Raw genomic sequence first — 25,931 nt, forward strand, 5'->3', positions numbered from 1 at the left:
GAGATTTGTATATTTGCCAAGTTCAGTGTGAAGAGTGAGCCTGCAGACCTTGTATAAAGATGCCCATAATCAGATGTAATGTTGACCATTCAGTGTGCATTTCTGGATTGGCATTATTTTTCTCCAAGTCTTTGTGAAAATTGGACAATTCAGATTTCTAAAGATAAAGATGAAGGGCATAATTTTTTAGCTTATTTTGACGTATCTGTAAATCATGCCTACTTTCATTGTTTGGAGAAAACAGTGAAATGCATTAAAGTAGACGTGTTTGGCTTTTTTTTAGTTTACCTATTTGTGTATTTTGCTACTTATTTATTTTGTTGTTGTTACTAGACTTCTAGCAACATCCAAAGATGTGAGAGAAATTAAGGGGAGAAAGCTTAAAATTCATTCATTTATTCAGAAAACACTTACTGGACACCTATTATGGACCAGGCACAGTTCTAAGAGCTTGGGTGTATCCATGAACAAAACCAGCAAAGATCTCTGCCCCGAGGAGCTTGCAGTCTGTCAGAGAGTGATGGGTAATAAACAACATATATAATACATAATTAGCATGTTAAAAGGCAGCAAGTGTGGAGGAAAGGATAAAAGGTAGAAGAGAGTTAAGGAGATGAAGAGTAGTGCAGGTTCTGCATTAAGTAAGGGGATCAGGATTGTCCTCATGGAGAAGGGAAGAGTTGAGGAAGGGTTGAAGGAGGCAAGAGAGTTTTCCAGGCAGGTATCTGAGAAAGCATTTCCAGGCAGAGGGAACAGTTCCGGGCCAGAGAGCACCTGGAATCAGTGTTGAAGGAACAGCAACAAGGGAGCTGATGTGGTGAGATGGGGTGCAGTGAAGCGAGTGAGTAGGAGGTCAGGTCGGGTCACCAGTGGGGTTCATGGACCCCTTTTGGAGGACTGTGGTAAGGACTTTGGCTTTTACCCTGAGTAAGATGGGGATTCATTGCAGGGTCTTGAAAAATTTGTAGCCATTACCCTGATGCTTCAGGGCCTATTTGCTGTGTCAGTGCAGCTTGGCCTGAGTTAGGGAATCCTGTTGATTTTAAGGAGCTTATTTTGAGACTGTCACAGTGGGAGGGGAATAGGAATGAACCTGGGTAGAAAAATTAAGGTAAATGAAAAGTTCAGAAAGTAGTTGGCTATCCCACAGTAAAGATGAAATGATGAATAGAGTCAGGCATGGCGGAGTATGCCTGTAATCCCAGCTACTCGGGAGGCTGAGGTAGGAGGATCACTTGAGCCTGGGAGTTGGAGGCTGCAGCATGCCATGACTGTGCCTATGAATAGCCACCACACTGCAGCCTGGGTGACATAGTGAAACCTTGTCTTTCAAAAATAATAAAAGATGGGTTATAGAAATAGCACATTGTGGCATTTTCTATGTGAGCTAGGAAGTAAATAGCCAAACCTGCAGTCCTGTTGCAGGGTTTTGAAAGAAAACTAGTTATTCTAAACGTCTGCAAGAATTTATAAGACTAATTTCCCTTTGTGTCTCCCCTGTCTCAATACTTTCTTGTTTCTTAGGATCGTTTTATTCTCTATTTTTTAGTGATGGATTTATAGCCAACTTTTTGTATCATTTAAAAAATTGCCTTCCTTCCCTTTTCTTGCCAGCTACATGGTCTGGCTCTCTGATATACAAACCTCGGGTTGAGAGTGAATGAAAGGTGATTTTTGTGGCATTGAAGACTGCTAGGTGTAGGAAAGATATCATGGGCAGGAGAGCAACTAATGAGTTGCTTTTAGAATAATACTGATTTTGACTTATAGATAGTATAAAGTGCAAATGATGGTCTGTGCATCTCAAATTGGGCTCTAAAGACAAAAAGACATAATTGGTCAAAACTCCAGGTTTCTGCTGGAGTTCCCAGTGTCCTCAGCCTGGTTCTGGCTCCTCCCTCTTACTGTTTACTTTCCATGTGCTTCTCTCTCTGGCCCCTCCCACCTCCTTCTTCTGGTCTCATCTTAAATGTTACTACCTTAGGAAGCCTTTTGTTACCAAGCCCCCCCATCCTTTGAGGCTTTATTAGGTTAGTCCTTTATGTGCTAGTATGTTCTTTAATAGCACTGGCCATAGTTACCTTCTTATAAGTATTTGCATTGCTATTTCTTTAATATTTGTCTCCTGAATGAATACACTTCATGAACTGTAACTTTCTTAAACATTGCTGATTTTTTTTGCTTCTAGACAAGTGATTGGTATTTAGACAGTAGTGGGTATTTCTGAAAGAATAAAGAAATCTGATGATAACTTTTGGGTTGAGGAAGGCATGGACTGGGGAGGTAGTAGATGAAAAGCCTCACTTTATCTTGAAGAGAATACAAATACTTCATTCTTTAGGCTTAAATGTAGGCAAAATGTTTATTTTGTTATATACCAGTATGTCACTGGGCCGGACACATAGGAACGTCTCAGTACACATTGACTGAAGGATGACTGTATATTTCACCTAACACTTGGTGGTTTCTGCCTTATGTCAGGTGATGCTAAAATCACAGCAGTGTTTTTGAAGGCATTCCCTGTAACTCTGAGTTCAGCTGCGTTTCTAAGGTTTCTTACATTCATAATCCATTTATGAATGCCATGGTCTGGTGGAGTTGTTTTGTGTTTTTCAAAATGTTTATTTCAATAGCTTTTGGAGTACAAGTGGTTTTTGTTGCATGGATGGATTATATAGTGGTGCATTCTGAGATTTTAGTGCACCCATTACCCAAGCAGTGTGGGTTGTACCTAGTGTGTAGTTTTTTGTCCCTAGCCTTCCTCCCATCCTGTCCCTTCTGAGTCTCTAACGTCTATTATTTTACTCTGTGTGCCTTTGCTTACTCATAACTTGGCTCCCGCTTATAAGTAAGAACATATGGTTGTTGGTTTTCCACTCTTGTGTTACTTCGCTTAGAATAATGGTCTCAAGCTTCATCGGAGTTGCTGCAGAATATGTTATTTTGTTCCTTTTAATGGCTGAATAGTATTCCTTCGTGTATATAAACCACATTTTCTTCATCCACTCCTTAGTCAGTGGGCATTTAGGTTGGTTCCACGTCTTTGCAATTGTGAATTGTGCTGCTATAAACATGTATGTGCAAGTGTCTTTTTCATATAATGACTTTTTTCCCTTTGGGTAGATACCCAGTAGTGGTCTTGCTGCATCAAATGGTGGATCTACATTTAGCTCTTTGAGGAATCTCCATACTGTTTTCCATAGAGATTGTACTAATTTACATTCTGGTGGAGTTGCTTTGGATTGGCTACTTCCAGACAGGTTCCTCTCACTTCAGATTCTTCTTACGGACTCAGTTTCTTCTTAGAGACTTGTCAGAATTGTTTTTAAAGGATGACTCTAGTTCTGTTGTGCTAAACATTTTAATTGTGTTCATTTATTAAACAAATATTTATAGAATTTATTATATGTGGGGCACAGTCTGATAGTAGTAGCTAATGTATTTTGTGAGCCCTCATTCTGTCCAATGCATTGGATTAAGCACTTTACCTAGATTAACACATTTAATGCAGGTTGCATATCCCTAGTCTGAAAATCTGAAATCTGAAATGCCCCCAAATCTGAAACTGAGTGCCGACGTGATGTTCAAAGGAAATGCTCACTGGAGCATTTGGGATTTTGGATTTTTGGATTAGGAACGTTCAGCTGGTACTGCCGACACTCCCACATCTGAAACACTTCTGGTCCCAAGCATTTCAGATAAGGAATTCTCAACCTGTACTTGTAACCCTAAGAGGCAGAGAGCAGGAGTTACCTAAGACCTCACAGCTGTAACTGTGCGCTTCCCCAAGTCTTTCTGGGGGCCAAGAGCCTGTCCTCTGTAGCTGCCAGCTAGGCAGTGGGTCTGAGATACGAGAAATATAGAACTAAGTATTTTAATTTCCAGATAGATTTTAACTTTTCATTGAAATATCTGTGAGTATTTAGAATAACGTATCAATGGGAATGTTATAGCAGGGAGAAATTTTTCTGCAGTGTTGAATTTATCTTTTCTATTAAAAAATGTGAACAACTTATCAACATATACAATCTCAGATAAAGGCTTTAATTAGTTCTAATTGTGTCTAGTAACCGTGCTAGGTTTTGGGTGGAAAGCTTTGAAAAATCACTTCTGATATTTAGCACTTAAACATCTGCTACATCTGTTTGTTTAAGCCTTTATACCATTTTTATGTCTACTATATGACTATAATTTTTTTAGGTAACTTTTTCAATAGGTTTTCTTCTTTTTTTTCCTTGAGATGGAGTCTCGCTCTGTTGCCCAGGCTGGAGTGCAGTGGCATGATCTCGGCTCACTGCAAGCTCCGCCTCCTGGGTTCATGCCATTCTCCTGCCTCAGCCTCCTGAGTAGCTGGGACTACAGGCATCTGCCACCACTCCTGGCTAATTTTTTTTGTATTTTTAGTAGAGACAGGGTTTCACCATGTTAGCCAGGATGGTCTCAATCTTTTGACCCTCGTGATCTACCCGCCTCAGCCTCCCAAAGTGCTGGGATTACAGGCGTGAGCCACCGCGCCCGGCCAATAGGTTTTCTTTTACTTTTGATTTTGAATGTATTTTCTTAGCCTTTACTCTCATAATGCCATTTTTAGTGTTTAATGCAAATGTAGAATGAAGAAAAAGTGTTAAGTGTTCGAAAGTCATGTGTTTCTAACGTCATCATGAAAAACTCAGGTATATTAACCCAGATCTTCATTATCCAAAACCCTTATTATATAAGTTATCTTAAAATATTTAACATTGAAACAGTATAGAACCCAAGTTCTACAATGTTTGGAATTGTTGGAAACTAACACCAAAGACAATTTCTTGAAATAGGTGTTTTAATATGTAAGAAATATATGTTTAATATGTAAAAAAAATTATTACTTTTGCAGGTTTACAGTTTATTTTATAATATAGTAAGAGCATTATGTATAGTTATATTTTTCAAACAAGTCTGATTATTAAAGAATTCAGTGAGGGATTGCATTGGGAGTTATACCTGATGTAAATGACGAGTTGATGGGTGCTGACAAGTTGATGGGTGCAGCACAGCAACATGGCACAAGTATACATATGTAACAAACCTACATGTTATGCACATGTACCCTAGAACTTAAAGTATAGAAAAAAAAAAAAAAAGATTGAATATGAAAGCCTTAAACCATCACATCAAGCCACAGATCAATCATAGCCACCACACAGAGAAAATTACCATTTGGCAACATCCATCATCTTTACAAGTACTACCCACATCTGACTCCACCTGAGCCAGCATTGTTGCTGCTTGCTTCTATCTTCAGTGAGGCTGGAAGTCCACAAAAGGGTCTTATTCCCTTTACTGGGGGAGGAGAGGAGCACAGAAATGCTTTTCTGAGGGGTAACTGTCTTTCCAATCCTGGATTCTCTTGTCAGCTCCCTCCTCACCCCACATTTTATGAAATCAATAAAGAACTGAAGCTCTCCTTGAAAAAAAAAAAAAAAAAAAGAATTCAGTTTACCAAAAAAATTACATATGCCTTGGCAGATCAAGTAGCCAACTTTTTCCAGAAGTTGATTTTTTCAGTAAAGGTTTGTGATTTCAGAATTTCAAATCAAAATATTTAAACACTTTTTAAAATATAAGAATAAACAAAAGTGATTTGTAACAAAAATGCTAGCTAATTCAAATGCTAAGATGATGTGGAGCTGCTGGTGTAAAACCATGCTGCAGAAGTGGCTCCTGTTAGCAATATTCAAAAAGTCCACAAGATGGGAGCATTTCACTACAAACATTATTAGCACATTCGGCTAAAAATAGGATGTAATACATTTTGCTTTCCCCTTCCGTAGAAAAACAAGTGAGAGTTTAATGAAAGATTGAATTTCCTTTTTCGTTGTTGTTTTAAAAAAAATGGCTTCAGGACATTTTTCAGCACTGAGAATCTCTATCATAGGCAAATGAATGGTTTTCTATTCATATAACATAGTTTTTAAGTGTTGTGCTACTTTTGTCTCCTCAAATTAGTTTCAATTAACTTTTGGGAAAATAGTGGCTATGAAAAAAGAGGAGCGTAAAGAAATTGATCTGCTTACAAATTTGCCTTTAGTTATAAAAATATTAAATCCTAAGCATTGTAGAACTTCAGTTCTATACTTTTTAAACATTAAATCTTTTAAGAGAACTGTATAATAAAGATTTTGCCTTAATCTGAAACATATTCATAGATCTACTTTGAGTTCAGAGCCTCCTTTCTCTATGCCTGTTATTCAGTTTTATTACCCAACATTTGCATTCTATATATGATTAATGTAATACACTTAGATTTCTTAAAGGCGACAATTGCATAGACAATTCATCCCTTGGTAGCAACTTATGATATTACTAGTGGTGCCTAAAACAGCTATGAAAATTTGATCTCATGTACTTTTGTCGGAACATTTTAAAATATCAAGTATAAACTCTTGATGCCAAAAAACAGGCTTTGCTTTTTAATGATAGACACTATTTTCACGTGGAGTCAGTTGTGAATTATTTTGCCTCTCATCACTTTACTAAAGTCTTCTCTCATTACCCAAGGTGACAGTATTGCTTTGTCACCTGAATTACTAATATCTGATTACTTGCGTGGTCGTAACTGGGTAGATACCACGCAGTAATACACTGGTTTTTAGACTTTTACCCCAGTGGAAGCCTTTTTCCAAATCTTATGCAGAAGTCCAATAAATAAAGCAGAATTAACATAAGTTTATTGATTCAAATGATAACATTTCCTAATAAATTCAGTTCATGAGAAAAATGAGCTATTCTGAAGAATATTAAAATTGGAGAATTGTGGATGACTCTTACAATCCTAAATTGGTTTAAACATCTATTTGTTTCTCTAATTAGTTTTGGGACTGTAACAGTAAGAAAATCCTAAATCATGAGAAGATACAAATGTTACCAGTGTTTAAACATTCTTTGCAATGACAGGATGTTTTCATTTAATCTGATCTAGAAACTTGAAAGATTAATTGGGAATATTGTTTTATAGGTGAATCACCAATAGTATCTTGGAGTTGTTCACATTTCTTATAATTATTTGAGGTGCTATCTGCTTCTCTGACTCGGTGAAAGTCATGTCATGCAATTTTTTAATGATTTTTACAGCCTTTGCTCAGGCTTCTAGTCTGTAGTGTAGTGAATGGTTTGCATAATTTTGTAAACAAAAAAGTGCTGATCCGGATTCGGAAAAAATGATGAAGGAAATTAAATATGTCCATAAAGATGGAGGAGAAGCTTTATTTCCAAGTCTGCAAAAAACTGAAACTAAAAGAAAAATCCAGAATGACTTATCAGCACAGCTTATATGTTGATCTTCTTCAATGTGTTAAAATGTAATATGTAACAGCATTCTTTTCTATTATAGTTTTAAGGAGTAAAAACGTGTAAGTCATTACCTGAGGGATTTTGAGCCATGTCTGTGGCTCCTGTTTGAACTGGTGCAGTGAGCAGTCGGCAGCTTTTGAAGCAGTCAGGAGCAGGCACCTGCTGTGCCGCTGTATCCATGATGGGGCTGCATCCGTTGCTTACCTCTCTGAGACTTACTTTCCTCATTCTAAAAATGGAAATAATAAATACCTCATGGGATGCAGAGAGAGAAGTTAGATAAACTAGGTAAAGCAACTGCCTCAGAGAATGGCAGACAGTAGGTATTCAGCCAATTAGTTCTTTTTAAATTTCCTTCTCAATTCTTCATAACTTTTAAATATAGTTTCCCTGTTACAGTTTATATAAGAAGAGGGACACAGAGCCCCTAAATGTACTTTCCTCAGAACATTTGACATAATAGACATGAACGAAGACAGTGCCTTACCAGTATTGTGCTTGAACCTAGGCAGATACCCCTTTGAGTTTTTATATTTTACCCTCCCTGGTTGTTGATTCTTTTTTCATCCATCTAGTTGCCAGAATTGCAGCCTTAATGCCAAAGACAGTTTGTGTACATGATGACATTCTACTGAGTTTAAGGGTTTTTTTAATCCTTTAAGTTACATACATACAAGTTTCCTTCCTTCATATAAAAACGTAATCTTGAGCCCTGATGTTCTGGCCAAGTAGATCATCTTGGAGATATACACCCTCAGTGGGAATAATTTTTGTTTAATGTAGAGTAGTCTCTTCTGGTAAGTGAGATAATAACTTTGTTTAGCTCTGCCGATGTTTTCCATGGCAACTTATATGAGTGCTTTTATGGTTTGCACCATTTAACCCTAATCACACCATCCTTAAACACGTAAGTCAGACACATTAGATACTTGCAAATGTCTTCTTTTAAACCAGAAATAAACAGACAAATACACTTGAAGAAGCCATGCCATGATGATCTATTCGGCCTGCAGAGTATATAAGCGCTTCATTGTTTCCTAGTGTAGTTACTCAATAGGATGCCTATGAAATGCAGACTTACTTTTGTAGACCTTGAAAAATGAGTGTCAGTGAGAACACCTGGCACTGTTCGCGTTGTTGTCTTGAGACTATTCTGTGACCACCACAGGAGCACAGATGCCTCTTTTCTCTTCCAGCGAGTTCTTTTCTCCACAGAGAGCTATCATGTATTTAATGCAGACTTCTGCATGGGGACAGCTTCAGCTCTTGGTACTTTATTACTTCGGCTGTGGCAGACAAAGTGTCTACTTTCTGACCCCCTCAGCTAATGTTCTTTCCAACATGGTGGGAAAGGTGACTCATGGAATAGTTATGAAAATACTTTTACAAAAATATTAGGAATGATGAAAACTTACAGATGCAGCAAAGGCAGTGCTCAGAGGGAAATTTATGGCTGTAAATGCCTACATTAAAAAAAGAGAAAGATACTAAATTAATAACCTAACTTTACACCTTGAGGAACTGGAAAAAGAAGAGCAAATTATACCGCAAGCTAGCGGAAGGAAGGAAATAATAAAGGTTCGAGTAGAGAGAAATAAAATCGAGAATAGAATAACAGTAGAGAAAAGCAATGAAACCACAAGTATTTTCCTTGAACATATCAACAAATTGACAGATCCAATGTGGAAGTCCAGGCTCAGAGGCAGAGTCAGAGGCCAAGGTGAGCAGAGGTGCCGCGAATTGGAGTTGCTACTGAGGCCAGGACCTGTTCCTAAGGATTGGTGAGGGTGAACAGGGCTTAATCACGGTAGATTTTTCTCAAGTATTTTTTTTCCAGTCTGTTTGGAACCTGGGAAGTGAGGGTTTTAATTTGGGGATTACACAGACAGGAAAAAAACACAATTTTATGCAGATTACAGGTTGGAAAAGTCATTACTAACGTTTCTATGATCAGATTTAATGTTGAGATGGTAACTTATAAAAACCATGCACGGCTGGGCACAGTGGCTCACGCCTGTAATCCCAGCACTCTGGGAGGCCAAGGCAGGCAGATCACCTGAGGTCAGGAGTTCGAGACCAGTCTGGCCAGCATGGTGAAACCTCGTCTCTACTAAAAATACAAAAATTAACCAGGCGTGGTGGCCAATGCCTCCACTGCCAGCTACTCGGGAGGCTGCGGCGGGAGAATTGCTTGAACCCAGGAGGCGGAGGTTGCAGTGAGCTAAGAGATCGCACCACTGCACTCCAGCCTGGGCAACAAGAGCGAAACTCCATCTTAAAACAAAAACAAAACCAACTAAGAAAACATAGAATTCCAAGTCTGGGATTTAGGAGGACAGAGCCATACTGAAGATGTATGTATTCAAACACAGATGTGTGTATTCAAACACAGATGCTGTGGTGCAGACAGTTGTGACCAAGACCGAATTGGCATTTCCAAGTCAGAGTTAGTTGCCATGTTGATGGAGAGCTGAGCAAAGCCATTTTAGGGTCATTTCCAAATAAGCAGGACATGGAACAGGCCGTGACTCCCTCAGAGATGCACATTCACTTGGATTATCTGCCTCAAAGGACTGAAAAGGCAAATATTCAGAACTTCAGCAATCAGAGGCACTGGCCTTCATGAGACAACGGAATGATTAGTTGAAACATTAAAGAGCAAACAACAGTAGTCACTTCTGCTCCTCTGAAATGAAGACGGCCTCACATATCCCTTTGGAAACAGTCAAATGTACTTCTCATGACTAAAGGTTAAAGCTGTATGACTGTTGGCATTTACTGAACTGACTGTGACATTTGTAATAAATAAATATTAAAAAAAAGATATTTGGTTGAAAGGGTAATTCATCTTGATTGAGCCAATTGAGTGTTCTATGTTGTGGGACATGTTGCTTCCCTGCTTTCTTAATGTTAAGTACACATTCCATCTGTGTGTGATTTTTATTCAAATAATCCTATTAAAGTATGCACTTTTATTGGGGAAAAACAAACCCTATTTTTTGAACCAATGGTTGCATCTTGTTTGTATAACACTAGTAAATATCTTAACTTTTTTTTTCATTAAATGAATTTTGAAAGATTGCAGTAAATAGAATAGGCTAGGAAATAGTGTGGGTAGCATAGTCTTCATTTTCTTAATTGACTACTTTATATTAAGCTGTTTGATTTAAAAGCTTTTGGATGTAGGCCTGATGTTGAGATCATTATTTTAGTGGTTAACTTTTATCTGCGGCTAACATCGTACTCAATAGTGAAAGACTGAAATTATCCCTCCTAAGTTACAAGAACAGGACAAGGATGCCTGCTGCTATGAACAAATGCTTGTGTCCTGCCAAAATTTTTTATGTTGAAGCCCAAACCCCCAGTATGACATTATTTAGAATTGGTACCTTTGGGAGATAATTAGGTTTAGATGAGGTCATGAGGGTGGAATCCTCGTATGGGATTAGTGCCCTTCTAAGAAGAAACTAGAGAGCTTCTCTCTCTCTCTCTCTGTAGTGTCCTTGATGTCAGGACATAGGAAGGGGATCATCTGCAAACCAAAAAGAAGGCCCTTAACAGAATCTTACCATCTGGCACTTTGATCTCTGACTTCCAGCCTCTGTAACTTCAAGAAATAAATGTCTGATCTTTAAGCCATCCAGCCTATGGTATTCTGCTATAGCAGCCTGAGCTAACTAAAATACCCACTTTCACCACAGCTATTCAACATTGCACTAGAAGCTTTAGCCATTGCAATTGGACTAGCAAAATAAATAAAAGAATCCAAACTGGATGATTCTTCTATATATAGAAACATCCCAACGAGCCCACAAGAAAGCTGTTAGAGCTAATTAATCAGCAGGTACAGATCAACACACAAAAATCAGTTGTGTTTCTGTACACCTTCAGTGAACAATCTGAAAGGAAATTAAGGAGGCAGTTCATTTTACAGTAGCATCTAAAAGAATAAAATACCTCAGAATAACTTTAACCAAGAAAGTTAAAGACTTGTACACTGACAACTAAAAACAATTGCCAAAAGAAATGAAAGATCTAAATAAGTGGGAAGACATCTTGTGCTTGTGGGTAGGAAGACTAAACGTCAGGATGTCAATACTCCCTGAAGTGATCTACAGATTTAATATTATACCTATCAAAATTCCAGTGGCCTTTTTTTGCAGAAACAGAAAACTGATCCTTAAGTTCATATGCAATTGCAAGATACCTCCTGCTCGGCTAATTTTTGGTATTTTTATTAGAGACGGGGTTTCACCGAGCTAGCCAGGATGGTTTGGATCTCCTGACCTCGTGATCCACCCGCTTCGGCCTCCCAGAGTACTGGGATTACAGGCGTGAGCCACCACGCCCGGCCCGGGTTTTTGCCTTTTCACAGATGGCAGTGGGCGTATAAATGGACTCCATTTTATCTTTGTTTCTGACTTTTTGGCTGCAATGCCAAGTGGCTGTTTTCTGTCTGTGTTCTGTCTGCCTCCCAGAATCTCCAAAGTGTTCTGTGCATGGATAGTATTTAATAAATGGGCATTCACTGGTAGAAAGTATTTGAGAGACTATTAGAAGGTAAATTTGTTTCAAGGTAATAAAATTATAAGGCATTTAAGAGTTTTCTCTTTAAATTTTTAAAGAAAATGTGTCTTATTTTTTAACACCCTACTAAATAATGACATTATTAGGCAGCTACTTTTAGATAAAATGTGATAAATAATACCTTCTTCATAAATTCTGCTCTAAGAATCTGTTTATATTTTGATTTAAAATAGAAGTCTTTTATGTAATTTAAAACCTCATTTTGAATGGAAGTGATATGAATAGTTTATGCAATTTCTGCCAAGGAATTAATATGGACTTTGTTTAAACCACTGTCATTTATAATCAAAATGCTTTTAACTTACATTGATGTTGGCATTAACAAGTATTGCTAGATTGGTAGCATAGAAGGAAATTGCATTTAGACTTACTAGGAGCTCATTGGTGCCTGAGGTTTTATAACGCTTTCTTTGGGCCATTTAACTGCTGGCAACTTTAATTCACATGATTCATAATACTGGAAATTTAAATTCACTCTTAATTGAAAAGTGAAGTTACTTAAATTCTTTAAATGCTAACCTTTGGAAAAATATCTGAAAAATAAAGGCACATATGATTTTGATGGCCCACTGCCAAAAGATTATCATTTACATAAATACCTCTTTCAGCAGAAGAGTTTAATGTATTGAGCTCAGAAGGTTAGAATAGAGACTTCAATCTGGAAGCCAGCAGTAGCCTGTTGGCTTGTGAACAGCAGCATTGTTCATCATACTGAGAACACTGTTGCATTCAGGCAGAAGCAGAGCTGGCATTAAAATGCAGTTAATTTGTTTCATGTGACTTGTCAGCTGTGTGTTTTTATCTAAATCTTTCTAGCTTCTCTTTTTAGTATTTTGTGTTCAACTCCTGAAATAGATGAACTACCTATTTAACTGTTTAAGCTCTGATTTTATCGCCACTTGCAACCATTCTACAGGTTTTCCATTTCATTTTAAATATATTTAATAATCAGTTTGAACACGATTTTAGTGTATTAAAAGTAACCCCATCTCACATGGCTTTTCTGTCTTGTGCATGTGTCTGTGTCTGTAAAAGGAACTTTCTGAAATTAATTAAGATAAAATTGCTACCCTTATTTTCTCACCAGCATCCTATTCTCTTCTTGTTTGCTAATTGTGTTCTCTGGATTTTTCCCTTAGATGACTTTTAATATTTGGCTACTAGCCAAGTATTGGGTCTGAGCAGTAAAGTGCTAGTCCCAAAGAAATGCTATAACTGTTACTAACATTAGAATAAGATTCCCATTTCACTTTTTGAAGAGCATGAGAATCTTACTGCTCCTCTGCAACTGTGCTCACTTAGTTTAATCAAACAGGTAATATTCTTGTTTAATTGGAAAGATATATCCAGTGATTTTTAAAGAACTTTTTGAGGTATAATTGACATGCAATAAACTGCCATGTTTAAATTGACCGATCTCAGGAGTTTGATAAATGTGTATACCCACAAAGTCACCACCACAATCAAGAGAGTGAATGTTTCCATCAGTTCCAAAATTTTCCATCTGTTCCTTTGAAACCCTCCCTTGCCCCCCTCCTGCCTCACATTCCTAACTTCACAGCAAACCCTGGTCTGCATTGATACTTTAGATTGGTTTGCATTTTCTAGTTTTATAGAAATGAAAACATACTGCTCTGCACTCTTTGTTGGCTGGATTAATTTATTGAGAGATTCATCCATGTTCTTTGTATCAGTAGTTCATTTTTTTTATTAGTGCTGAGTAATATTCCATTGTGTGGATATACCACCATTTATTTATCCTTCCATCTGTTAGTGGACATTTGGGTTGTTTCTAGTTTTCTCATGTACCCCTTGTCTTTTAACTTCTCTTTCTTTTTCTTCTCTTTATCCCTCAGTGATTTGTTCTTGCTTACTGCCTTAGATCAGGAATTGTCAACATTTGACCATTTTCGACCTACAAAAACTACGGTTTCATACAGTAGTGTTTAATAAATGTTTTTAAATGAATATTACTTATTTTTACATTCAAGAGTCTCTGCGTGATACAGAATTGTTTACATATTGCTTGAACTCAGTTATACAAAACATTCCGCATAATAAAAGACTAAGTGACATATTAGCAGGTGTTGTGTCTGATTGGCAAAAGTATATGTTTTTCCTGTCTGTTTTTCTGTCTTGTGTACACACGTATATAGTAAGCATATATTACTTTTACAATAGGAAAAAAAACCCTTTTTAAAAAAGGAAAAACCTATACTAACTTTTTTAAAATTTGTGTAATTTATTTATAAGTTCTTCATTTCTTGTTTTCTTTGCAAAGGAAAAACCATGGTATTCTATTTAAAAAGCATGGGTTTCAGAACCAGTCAGATTCTCTTCCCTAGTTGTGTGACTTTGGGCAGTCTGTTTAATCTGTCTGAGGCCACTGTCGTCGTCTGTAAAGCGATAACTCAGTGAATCTTCACTGAGCGTAGCCAGCTTAGGTGACCTGGAGCATATGACACGCCTGTGCATGTGCGGCTCTCCTTCCTGTTTCCCCACCCACGTCCTGCCGTGGCTAAAGGCAGTAGAATTCTGGCTGTACACATTGTTACCTTTTTTTGTAACCATACTACTTTTTTGAGTTTCTTTCTCTTTTATTAAAAAAAAATTTTAGACTGGGTGAGGTAGCTCATGCCTGTAATCCCAATAGGGAAGCTGAGGTGAATGGATTGCTTGAGTCCAGGAGTTCAAGAGCCTCCTGGGCAACATGGAGAAATCTTGTCTGTATAGAAAAATATAAAAATTAGCCAGGCTTGGTAGCATGAGCCTGTAGTTTTAGCTACTCCAGAGGCTGAAATGGGAGGATCACTTGAGCCAGGGAGGCAGAGGTTGCAGTGAGCCAAGATTGTGCCGCTGCACTCCAGCCTGGGTGGCAGAACAAGATTCAGTCTCAAAAATAAAAAAAAAAAATTAAAAAAACCCTAAAAATTAAAAATAGATTTTTGGCTGGGCATGGTGGCTCACACCTGTAATCCCAGCACTTTGGGAGATTGAGGTGGGTGGATCACCTTAGGTCAGGAGATCGAGACCATCCTGACTAACATGGTGAAACCCCATCTCTACTAAAAAATACAAAAACTAGCCAGGCGCGGTGGCGGGCGCCTGTAGTCCCAGCTACTCGGGAGGCAGAGGCAGGAGAATGGCGTAAACACGGGAGGCGGAGCTTGCAGTGAGCTGAGATCCGGCCACTGCACTCCAGCCTGGGTGACAGAGCGAGACTCCGTCTCAAAAAAAAAAAAAAAAAAAAAAAAAAAAAAAAAATAATAATAATACAAAAATTAGCCAGGTATGGTAGTACACACCTGTAATCCTAGCTACTCGGAAGGCGGAGGCAGGAGAATCGCTTGAACCTGGAGGCAGAGGTTGCAGTGAGCCGATGTGTAATCAGACCAAGATGTGTAATTGTTGTATAAGTAACTTCAGGTGACATGCAGAATTTGCCTTTCTAATAGTGACATTGATAACCTTTTTCATTGATTTCTTATTTGAAGAATATCAAAGAATATTCCAACAACTAAGGATGTTGAGCCACTGCTTGAAATTGATGGAGATATAAGAAATTTTGAGGTGTTTTTATCTTCAAGGACCCCAGTTCTTGTGGCTCGAGATGTAAAAGTCTTTTTGCCATGCACTGTAAACCTAGATCCCAAACTACGGGAAATTATTGCAGGTGGGTATTAGTAGTAAATTTCATTTTTCATCTGAAGTCCTAATAATTTTTCATGTTTCTAACTTATTTGTATACATTTCTCCTGCTCTATGAAAAACCAAGAGGTATTAAACTAAGCACTACACAGAAAAAATAATGAAATTAAAGATTAGGAGTCTTGGTATCCTTTTGAGAATGTAAAGAAAATCCCGTTAGTATTTGTGGAACTCACTTTATTATGATCCCTGTCCCCCACCCCTCGCGCCCCTGCCCAAGTCCTTACTTTGGAACTTTGGAATTGGATTTCTTTTAACATACAGTCATGACTTCATGATGTCCATCCATTGTAATTTGCCTGTCACCAGTCTTCGGTTCTTAATAGGGATCTCTATCCAGAGAAGTAAGAAAATCTTTATATTACTTTTCAGATATTAACTTAAATCTGGGGACTAGAGCTTTAGGGTAGTGACATTAAGGCTTTGAAATAAATGAAGTTCTGGAGGTACCACTCTGTGCACATGAACACACATAAAACCTTCATTGAAACAGTCTTTTGTATGACCTGGCTCTGCTGACCTGCCTTTGAGTTTTCCAGGAACTGTGAAGAGATCACCTTAAACTACTTCTGTATTCTGTTTTCTAGGTACCTGTTACAAGGCTGATGTCAAAGGATATTACATGGCTGTGGAATTTGTTATTGTTGTTCAGAGGTGGATCAGTCTCATAATTTGCAAACCCACAGTCTTTGCTAACATTGTATGTGTTAATACCCAATATGAGTTATTAATAGTTGATAACATTATGAATCAAAAGAATTGTTAGAATATCTTAAATCCTTTAAGAGTTAGAGATGAGTCAGTAGTTCTTTTTTTTTTTTTTTGAGATGGAGTCTCGCTCTGTCGCCCAGGCTGGAGTGCAGTGGCCGGATCTCAGCTCACTGCAAGCTCCGCCTCCCGGGTTTACGCCATTCTCCTGCCTCAGCCTCCCGAGCAGCTGGGACTACAGGCACCCGCCACCTCGCCCGGCTAGTTTTTTTTGCGTTTTTTAGTAGAGACGGGGTTTCACTGTGTTAGCCAGGATGGTCTCGATCTCCTGACCTTGTGATCCGCCCGTCTCGGCCTCCCAAAGTGCTGGGATTACAGGCTTGAGCCACCGCGCCCGGTGAGTCAGTAGTTCTGATAACTGAAGAGAAGAATCCAGATATTGGTGACTTCGAATGGTGAAAAAGCTTTTATGCAAAGTAGCTGGGCACTTCTCACTGAAAGGCCTGTGAGTTTTTAAGATTTTCTGTCTTCTTTTTTAATCTAGTTGGAATCCCTGGCAAGAGTGATAAAGTCATGTTTCTGCCTGGTAACTAAAGAAGAATGTGATAATTGGACTAATTCCTAATGTCCTGTTTTCTCTTGCCTTGTGGGGTCTGATTGAATCTTTCAGATGTTCGCGCTGCCAGAGAGCAGATCAGTATCGGAGGACTGGCGTACCCGCCGCTCCCTCTACATGAGGGTCCTCCTAGGGCACCATCAGCGTACAGCCAGCCCCCATCTGTGTGCTCTTCCACGTCCTTCAATGGGCCCTTCGCAGGTGGAGTGGTGTCACCACAGCCTCACAGCAGCTATTACAGTGGCATGACGGGCCCTCAGCATCCCTTCTACAACAGGGTAAGGAAGTTGGAGGCAGCTTTATTTTTAAGAATTTGTTCCAGGGACACCTCAGTTTTCTGCTTGTAGATTCTGTTACTGTTTTAAAACTGTGCTTTGGCTTTAACATAGGAAAAATGTAAAGTTTGAATGTAAAATATAGGAGTTTTTGGAAATCAAAATAATTTAGAATTTTAATGTGTTCTAGATCTCAAGAGGGTCTGAATATTAGATATTTTTTTCTTTTATTTAGTTTCTTGATAAGTATATGGACTCCATAGGGTCAACAGTGACTGTCCTATGCTTCAAAGGAATCTGTTTCTTTGTTTATAAACATATATAACAAGTATTCTATTTGTTATATCTTGTATAATAGCTTATATTGGCATTTAAAACAATGATAAACTTAAATTCTTCCAGTAGTTTAGTAAACCTATACTTAATATGCTTTTGTCTTTTAAATATGAGATAATAATGGGAAGGTACTGCTATGAAACTCAGATGTTTTTCCAAATAGTAGCACTATAGCCTATTTTTAGAGTTTTATGTTATCTTCAGTCATCTATACTTTTTTACTTAATATAAATAAGATAATTTCCTAGATGAAAAGATGAAATGCAACTAATTATCAGTGGTATTCAGGCCCTGTCAAGTTTAGTAGGCCCAAGCTATATTCTCACTTTAATGACCTCAAACACTAACATTTCCTGTAGGAAAATGGAGCATGAACTTGGGGTTACACTTTTTGGAACTGTTCTCTTAAGATGCATTGCAATTTCTTATTTTGCTGTCTCCCTCTTTAGTCTAATTCGAGAAAACATAGGACCTAGTTAGTCATAGAAGCCTAGTGCCTAAACTGCCTGCATAAATGCATTTCATATGAGCTGGGAAGAAAGAGAATGTAGAATAAAGATGACAAAGAAAGGATTCTAGAATTTAAACTTTCAGTTTTTGAAAAATGTTGCCCATATAAGTAATTAGGTACTGTTTAAAGAGGCCCTAGAAATGTTATTCCGTTTTTCTATTTGGACAAGGAGACAAAGGTGGAATAATAGCATTTTATCATGTATTCCATCTTTTAAAATTTAACTGTGTGGTAGGCAGTGTGAAATACAGGGTTTTATTTACCATTCTTAAAATCTGCTGTGTAAGTTTACATACAATAGCTCTGTTGATGCCAACTGAAAATTTGAAACCAAGAAGCTTATTTTAAAAAACTAAAGATTACCTTACCATCTAGCCTGAGATACTATGTTCACTAATTTCATGAATAACAATAATGTAATCATGCTTTAATAGTATTTTATCATTTTTTAAAACATTTACAGTTTTCTTTTGTTTTTAAATCTAGCTACTTTTCGCTGTAGTTATTTAAGATTTTTTAGTCTTAAAGTTGAAAGCAGAATAATTCTTCTAAGCTGGCAGGAGTAAAAAGGGTGGGCAACATTTCACCTCATGTAACAAAACTTCATGAACTGCAGTCTTTATGTTTAGCCCATATAATTTGATATCTTCTGTTTATATGAAACTGGTTACAAATGCATGCCATTGTTATAAATCTCACACAAACAGTGGATTCCCCACCTATTTTTTGTTGTTGTTGTTGTTGTTGTTTTAAATATGCTTGCTTATTTAGGATATAAACTCCAGGGTGTAAACTAGAGGTGAACTCCAGGAACTTGTAATAACATTATTCTTGGAATTTGTGCCAGGGTGTTCTCATATATTCCAGACTTATTTTGGTCTTATTTAGGCTAATCTCTTTTATTGGTGAGGAATAGTATTAAGATTCCAGTCTGCTTCTTTTAAAAAGATGATGAGTTAATATTGGTTAAGTCACTTAGAACCTGACAGATGGTAAGCTTGTAAACATATTAAATATAGAGAAACTCGTGTCAAACTGTAAAGTGCAAAACTTTAGTTGCTCATTTTTCTAAAAAAAGCTTACATGAAATGACCAATATAAAAATGTAAGTAATATGTCTTAAGTTTGAGTTTAGTATCTTATGGAATATGAGTGAGGCTTTTTTTTTTCTTTTGTTTTGTCATTTGCATTAAAATTTTGGAGTTGTGTGTTACTGGTTTCATTTGAAAAATCTCATTACACTTTCATTTCTGTAATTGTTTACCCCTTTTTTGTTACGTGTTTTTCCCTAGCCATTCTTTGCCCCATACCTTTACACGCCAAGGTATTACCCTGGCGGCTCCCAACATCTCATCTCACGTCCATCAGTAAAAACGAGTTTGCCCAGAGATCAGAACAATGGCCTAGTAAGTATATAAAAGGGTAACGAAAATATTAATTTAATAATAAACATAGATAGCATTGGAGATTTGCTTATTTCCTTTACATAGTAAAAGAGTACAAGTTATTTTATACATAGTTTTAAGAAACATAACCTATTATTAACATAAAATGTATTTGTTTTCATTTCTGGTAAATGTCTATGGAAGGAAAACGACTAGCAGTCTCAGCAAATAAGTGTTGACTTGTTTATAACCAGAACTTTCTGGCTTGTAAATATAGTGTTTACTACCAAAACTTTTAAAACTAAGCCTTTACATTTGGTAATTTCTAATATCTTTGTAAAGAACATGTGTATATAGTACCTTTATAGTGTATATATATATTAGCACCATGATATAAAAAATAGAGGATGTATTGAAGGAAGAACATTTTAGTCAAATGACAGGAATTAAACAAGATAAGGGAAATTCTTCCAATGAGCTATTGAATCTAATAAAAGACATTTGTGCCCAAAATATTAGAGGTTCCTGATGATAAAAGTAATAATTTTAAAAAAGAAACTCTCTATTAATATATTTTTATAAATCAGAAGGCAAAAAGCTACAGCACTTACACTGCTGTTTATTTTGTAAAGTGTTGTGCAGGGAAGATCTGTTCACATAAACTGTTGAGTTTCAGTGTCATGTATTATTTTACCATCATGTTCATTTGTCTTCACAGTTTGGCTCCCCTCTTCCCCTTTTCACCCACACTCTCCTGTTTTGTGTTGTTAGGAAGTTATCAAGGAGGATGCTGCTGAGGGGCTTTCTTCACCCACAGACTCCTCGAGGGTAATGGAGTAGTCCTGTGGTGTGGATCGCTGGCATCTCATTGCTTCTGCCTCAGTAATGACTGTCTTAATTGTGATGATAGCAGCTCACTAACTCTGCATTTGTGGTGTGATGAGCAGCTAGTATAGAGTAGCTGAATGCTAATAATTATGGTTCATGAATTAATTAAAAAGCGGATGTTTAACTTCACTCATTTCCTCCTGCTTTTCCCCTTTTTCAATACATGGGATGGGTTTTTTTGATTCTCCAATAAGGAAGGGCTTTTTCTAGCAGCTGTCAGGGGTGTTCAGTTGGTAGTATTTGCTCCTTATTGTGAGCTCTAGCTTTGCCTTTGACTGTTTCTGTTAAGCCTGTAGTTGGTATTACACATGTGGAATATTTTAGAAAAGTATCCAGTGTTAGCCTTGAGACTACAAAAAGACACGAGCTAGATGATCTAGACCAAAAATGCATCTTTAGTAACTCAATCTTGGTGTATACATTTAGTTAAGTCTTAGTCTGAGTTTTAGTGCAGTACTATAGTACTTTTCTTTACCTATATATTTGTTAAAATAAATTTTCCAGATAAACAGATCATTCAGCATGTAAAAGAAATTATTTATTTATTTTTTGCCAACACCTTAAGGTAGGTTTCTTTAAAACAAAACAAAACAAACAAACAAACAAACCTTGTAGAGGGAATCACTTCATAAATTACTGTATAAGTGGCTGGGCGCAGTGGTTCACACCTGTAATCCCAGCACTTTGGGAGGCTGAGGTGGGTGGATCACTTGAGGTCAGGAGTTCAAGACCAGCCTGGCCAACATGGTGAAACCCCGTCTCTACTAAAAAAAATACGAAAATTAGCCAAGCGTGTGGTGGGCACCTATAATCCCAGCTGCTTGGGAAGCCGAGGCAGGAGAATCGCTTGAACCTGGGAGGTAGAGGTTGCAGTGAGCTGAGATCACACTGCTGCACTCCAGCCTGGGCGACAAGAGCGAGACTTGGTCTCAAAAAAAAAAAACTACTATATAAGGCTTCGTACTTAATAAGAAATAAGTTTGTAATGAGCTTTAAAATCTTCATTTAGAGCCCGGGCGACAGAGCAAGACTCTGTCTCAAAAAAAGAAAAAAAGAACCCAGTTTGTATTTTAACTTCAGTTGTTTTATTTATAGACTATGCTACACCCATGTAATATGGTCAGTTTAGCCTATAGCTGTGCTGAAATGTGGCATAGCAGTTAGAGTTAACATGGTGAAATATTGCATCCTAAGTTTATCTGTAATTTTTAACTTAAAACATGCAGTTTGGCAGGCAATAGGTTGTTTTTTTTTAGATAGAGTTTCACTCTTTCGGTCAGGCTGGAATGCAGTGGTGCCATCTCTGCTCACTGCAGCCTCAGCCTCCCGGTTTCAAGTGATTCTCCTGCCTCAGCCTCCTGAGTTGCTGGGATTACAGGCACCCGCCACCATGCCTGGCTAATTTTTGTATTTTTGTAGTAGCGACGGGGTTTCACCTTGTTGGCCAGGCTGGTCTCAAACTCCTGACCTTGTGATCTGCCCACCTCGGCCTCCCAAAGTGCTGGGATTACAGGTGTGAGCCACCGTGCCCAACCAGCAATATTTTTTTAACTTTAATTTCCTTGGAGTTAATGTTAGTAAGATAGAAAAAGAGAACCGTTGTGCTTTCATTGAGAGATTGATTCTTTTAAAGTCATTAACATTTCAGCTGAAGTGTTTAAGTGACTTCAATTATCCGCAGTAAACTACAATAATGCTCTTTAGTGCTTATGGAATCTTTATGGGTCATCATCATTATATGCAAGAATGACCTTTAGTTTAGTCAGAGAGCCTTTAGCATATAGATTCATTGCATGCAATTCAATTCTCCGAGCTAAAATTCCTCAGCAAATTTTTGAAGAAAATCAGATACTGTGAAGAAGTTAATGGCCTTAATGACACAGACATGCTGACATAGTAGCTATTCCCATGCTCAAGAATGTAGACAAATACATGTCATTAAAAGGTGTCTAGTGTTTTTTAGGGACCAGTAAAGGAGCATTAGGCAAATTTTGAAATGAGTTTTTGGAGAAGGGGAAATCATGTGATTCGTGAGATGTGTTTAGAAGCTCAGCAAAGGTGCACTCTGCATATATTAGTGACTTTGTCTAGTAAAATAACCATATCATTTGCTTTTATTTTACTATGAAAAGATCACTTTATGATTAGTATAGCAAATAATAGATGCTTACTAAGCTTCCTTTGCTTTTAAGAAATTAACAATGACAATAGCATGTAAAATTTGTTTTGTTGAAGCCTAGAAAAAGTAAGTAGTCACTTAGTTCAATGTCAGATTGAAAGCTGTGGTGGAAAGGCAAAGAATCAGTACATGGGAACATTGCCAGAACTTCGTAGTTGGACCAACAGAGAGTACCTAATAGAAGAGTATGTAGCCCATCAAGCCCTGTAGCAGAAAACTGTTTCTGGACAATGGGACTTCCCGTTGGTCCCATCTCTGCTCAGTCAGCTGTCCCTGTACAAAGCTTGTAGAAAAGTCAAGAGCTACACAAACATCTTTGGACAAATTGTCATGTCACAGGGTAATGTGTTAAGAAAGCCAGACCATGAGGGGTTAACCAGCTATGGTCTTTTCAAAATAGAGGTGATCCCTGTATATATATGTGTGTGTATGTGTGTGTGTGTGTGTGTGTGTGTGTGTATATATATATATATATTTGCCATGAGGAACATCTGAATCACCTTTATAAATTAGATCCTTATAAAAATAATCGAGTTTTCTCACATTAAGGAACATTGTAGTGCTTATATACCTTGTGAAGTCCAGGCAGGGACTTCTCAGATAAATTATAGATATATCCAAGTGTTCCACAGAAGTGAAGATTTATATAAATAAAATATAATATAAATAATATATATTATAAAATATTTATATTAATATATAACATATTTATATTATATACTATATAAGAAATAATATATTAATATATTAATATAAAATATGTTAATATAAATATATTAATAATATAAATCCTCACTTCTGTGAAACATTTGGATATATCTATAAGCCTCCATACTAGCTTTTAAAAAATAATTGTATAATAGAGCAAAAATATATGCCAAATCTTATGAAACCAGGTTAAAAAATTAGTACTATATGCAAGACATGCTCCCCCGAATATTAGGGCTAGAAAGGAACAGTGTTTTTCAAACTTCCAAAGCATAGAAGCTGTTAGAAATGAACTCTTAATCAAAACTCCAGTTTATAAAACCAATAAACGCAGAATCCTGGCACCCACATTACACTTGCCTTCCCTCTTGAGGGTCCCCCAGGAGTGCTCGTCTCCACATGGCACAGATGGAACGTGTGAGACTTACTTGAGGGACACAGGAAGGGTGCCAGATTTGGAACTAGAATGCAGGAGACCGTGGCGCTCACCACCATGCTGGTGGCTCCGCCCCGTTCGTCCTGAGCATGACTTAGTCAGGTATTTGGTCTTTTGAGGTAAACAGACCCTGAGGATGAGCTCTTTGCCTTGGACACATTACTTCACACCTCTGATTCTCAGCTTTCTCACCAGGAAAAGCAGACCTGCCTCATAGGTCTGATTTAAGGATTAGTCAGCCTTAGCATACTTCAAGTACTTTATTATTATTATTATTATTATTATTATTATTATTATTATTACTACTGCCCAAAGGCCAGAATCCATGGAGCTTTAAAGATGCAGAACTCAGACTGTTTTTGGTTAAATCATCTTTGTCTCAGTCATGGGAGTGGTGTACAAATACTCCAATCAATTTAGATTCACACAGACTTTTTAATCTGTTGATGCTTCTTAGGCCTAAAGGTGTTAATCGGTTTGTTTTCTTAGAATTTAGAAGAATTTCTAGGTTATTTGAATACTTCATACACTTTACAATTTTGAAAGCTTTCCAGGGATATTTTCATTGGTGCCTTTACCTTCTTTGAGTCCAGTTCCCACTAGGAAATGGCAGCATTCACACCATTCTGTGACCCTGCCGAAGCGAAGGACCCAGTATTGAGGGCCTGTGTCTGGCCAGGTCTCCTAAGAGTTGCTCTAAAAGCTCTGTGGTCTGGCTTAATTTAAGGTATGCTGCTTCTGGTGGTAACTGTTTCATTGAAAAGCGCATGTTCAAAGGAGCAATAAAGCATTTCTTCATTCTTTCATTTTTCCCTGAATTATTTTACAATGAGTACCATAGATGCTTGTGTGATCAATTCAACAAATATTTATTGAGTGTAAGAGGCGCTGTTCTCATGGGATACAGCAGTGAACAAAACTGATGAAAATCCTGCCTCACAGAGTGTGGACCTGAAGGCCACCGAAGGAATTATCAGTTCTATGAAGTCTTTCTTTCTTGACCTCCTCAGCCACAGGGTTTACTGGTTACCTTTGGACAGCTTTATTTAGATGACTTTTATACCCTGTTGAGAAAGCATGACAATAATTAGCACAAAGTTTAATCATAAGGAATTTCAGAACTGCAAAGGCAGTGTTAACACAGTATCATGATCTCCAGTGTGCTGTTACCTTTACCTTTAGATGTTGATGAAAACTATTGAATGAAGATATTAAAACTGAAAGTCTTGGTTTTCATCAAACAGGATCCAGTCAGTGGAGTGACCAAGTAAAAAGTGAAAACAAGTCCCCATGGGAGGATTCCTGCAGCAATCCCTGCGCAGTCCCCATGTGGTGGCTCCTGCAGCAATCCTGCACTTTGGAAGGCTGAGGAAGGAGGATGACTTGAGCCCGAAAGTTCAAGACCAGCCTGGACAACATAGCAAGACCGTTACTTTAAAAAAAAAAAAAAAAAAAATTAGCCGGGCAGGGCATGGTAGTGCACACCTGTAGTCCCCCTGCTTGAGAGGCTGAGGTGAGAGGATCAGTTTAGTGCCAAGATCACACCACTGCACCCTCAGCCTGGTGACAGAGCAGATCTTGTCTCAAAAAAAAAAAAAAAAAAAAAAAAAAAAAAAAAAAGCGGGGCTCACCTGTAGAGAATTTTTATTTTCGCCACTGATTTAGAAGTTCAAGCTGTCTCTCATTGTTCAGGAGAAGACGTGGACAAGAAAGTTAAAGGTGCCATAGGTAGGGAGCCAAAGGCATTTCAGGTTGTGTTTAGGCTTCAGGCTCAGGACAGGTGCTCCCTGTCAGCTCTCAGTGACTTTGCACAGTAGCCTCAACCAGCTTTAACACCATTCACACTTTTAGAAGTGTCTTAGAAGTGAATTTGTACTATTCTGTTTGAATTTGGAAAAGTATTTGCCCATTTTTGCCTTTTATTAAAGTATAGTGAAAAATTGTCTTCACTTCCCACTTGAAAGTCTTTGTACCAGACTTCAACTCAAGAGAACTTTTTTTCCTAAACAATTTTCAGCTAAATTGATTGGGATATTTTCACAGAAATAATATTACAGGAAAGTTATGAAATCCTAGAGTACAGTTAAAAGTTTAAAAATAACAAAATTATGTTCATTGCAGTAGTTTAGTACTTGTGTTTTTATTTTGCTTTTTTTCATTTTGGTTTGTTTTTTTGAGACAGAGTCTCATTCTGTCATTCAGGCTGGACACAATCTCAGCTCACTGCAACCTCTGCCTCCTGGACCGAAGTGATTCTCCTGC

The 25,931-nt window shown here is 37.6% G+C and overlaps 1 protein-coding gene across 28 annotated transcripts in view; it reads left to right on the forward strand.

The window, feature by feature from the left end:
• KIDINS220 (kinase D interacting substrate 220) overlaps window positions 1-25,931 on the forward strand; it is a 117,839-nt gene that overhangs the window by 71,682 nt on the left and 20,226 nt on the right. For 11 of the 28 annotated variants that reach the window (XM_050754746.1, XM_050754752.1, XM_050754754.1 and 8 more), the window contains 4 exons: window positions 15,414-15,592; window positions 17,006-17,229; window positions 19,366-19,479; window positions 20,230-20,286. In XM_050754746.1, the coding sequence (XP_050610703.1) occupies window positions 15,414-15,592; window positions 17,006-17,229; window positions 19,366-19,479; window positions 20,230-20,286 (574 nt within the window). The remainder of the gene's footprint in view (window positions 1-15,413; window positions 15,593-17,005; window positions 17,230-19,365; window positions 19,480-20,229; window positions 20,287-25,931) is intronic. The other 17 variants (XM_050754771.1, XM_050754773.1, XM_050754764.1 and 14 more) reach the window with 2 other exon arrangements.

The sequence above is a fragment of the Macaca thibetana genome, chromosome 13, assembly GCF_024542745.1.
Source record: "Macaca thibetana thibetana isolate TM-01 chromosome 13, ASM2454274v1, whole genome shotgun sequence".
NCBI classification, from domain to species: Eukaryota; Metazoa; Chordata; class Mammalia; order Primates; family Cercopithecidae; genus Macaca; species Macaca thibetana.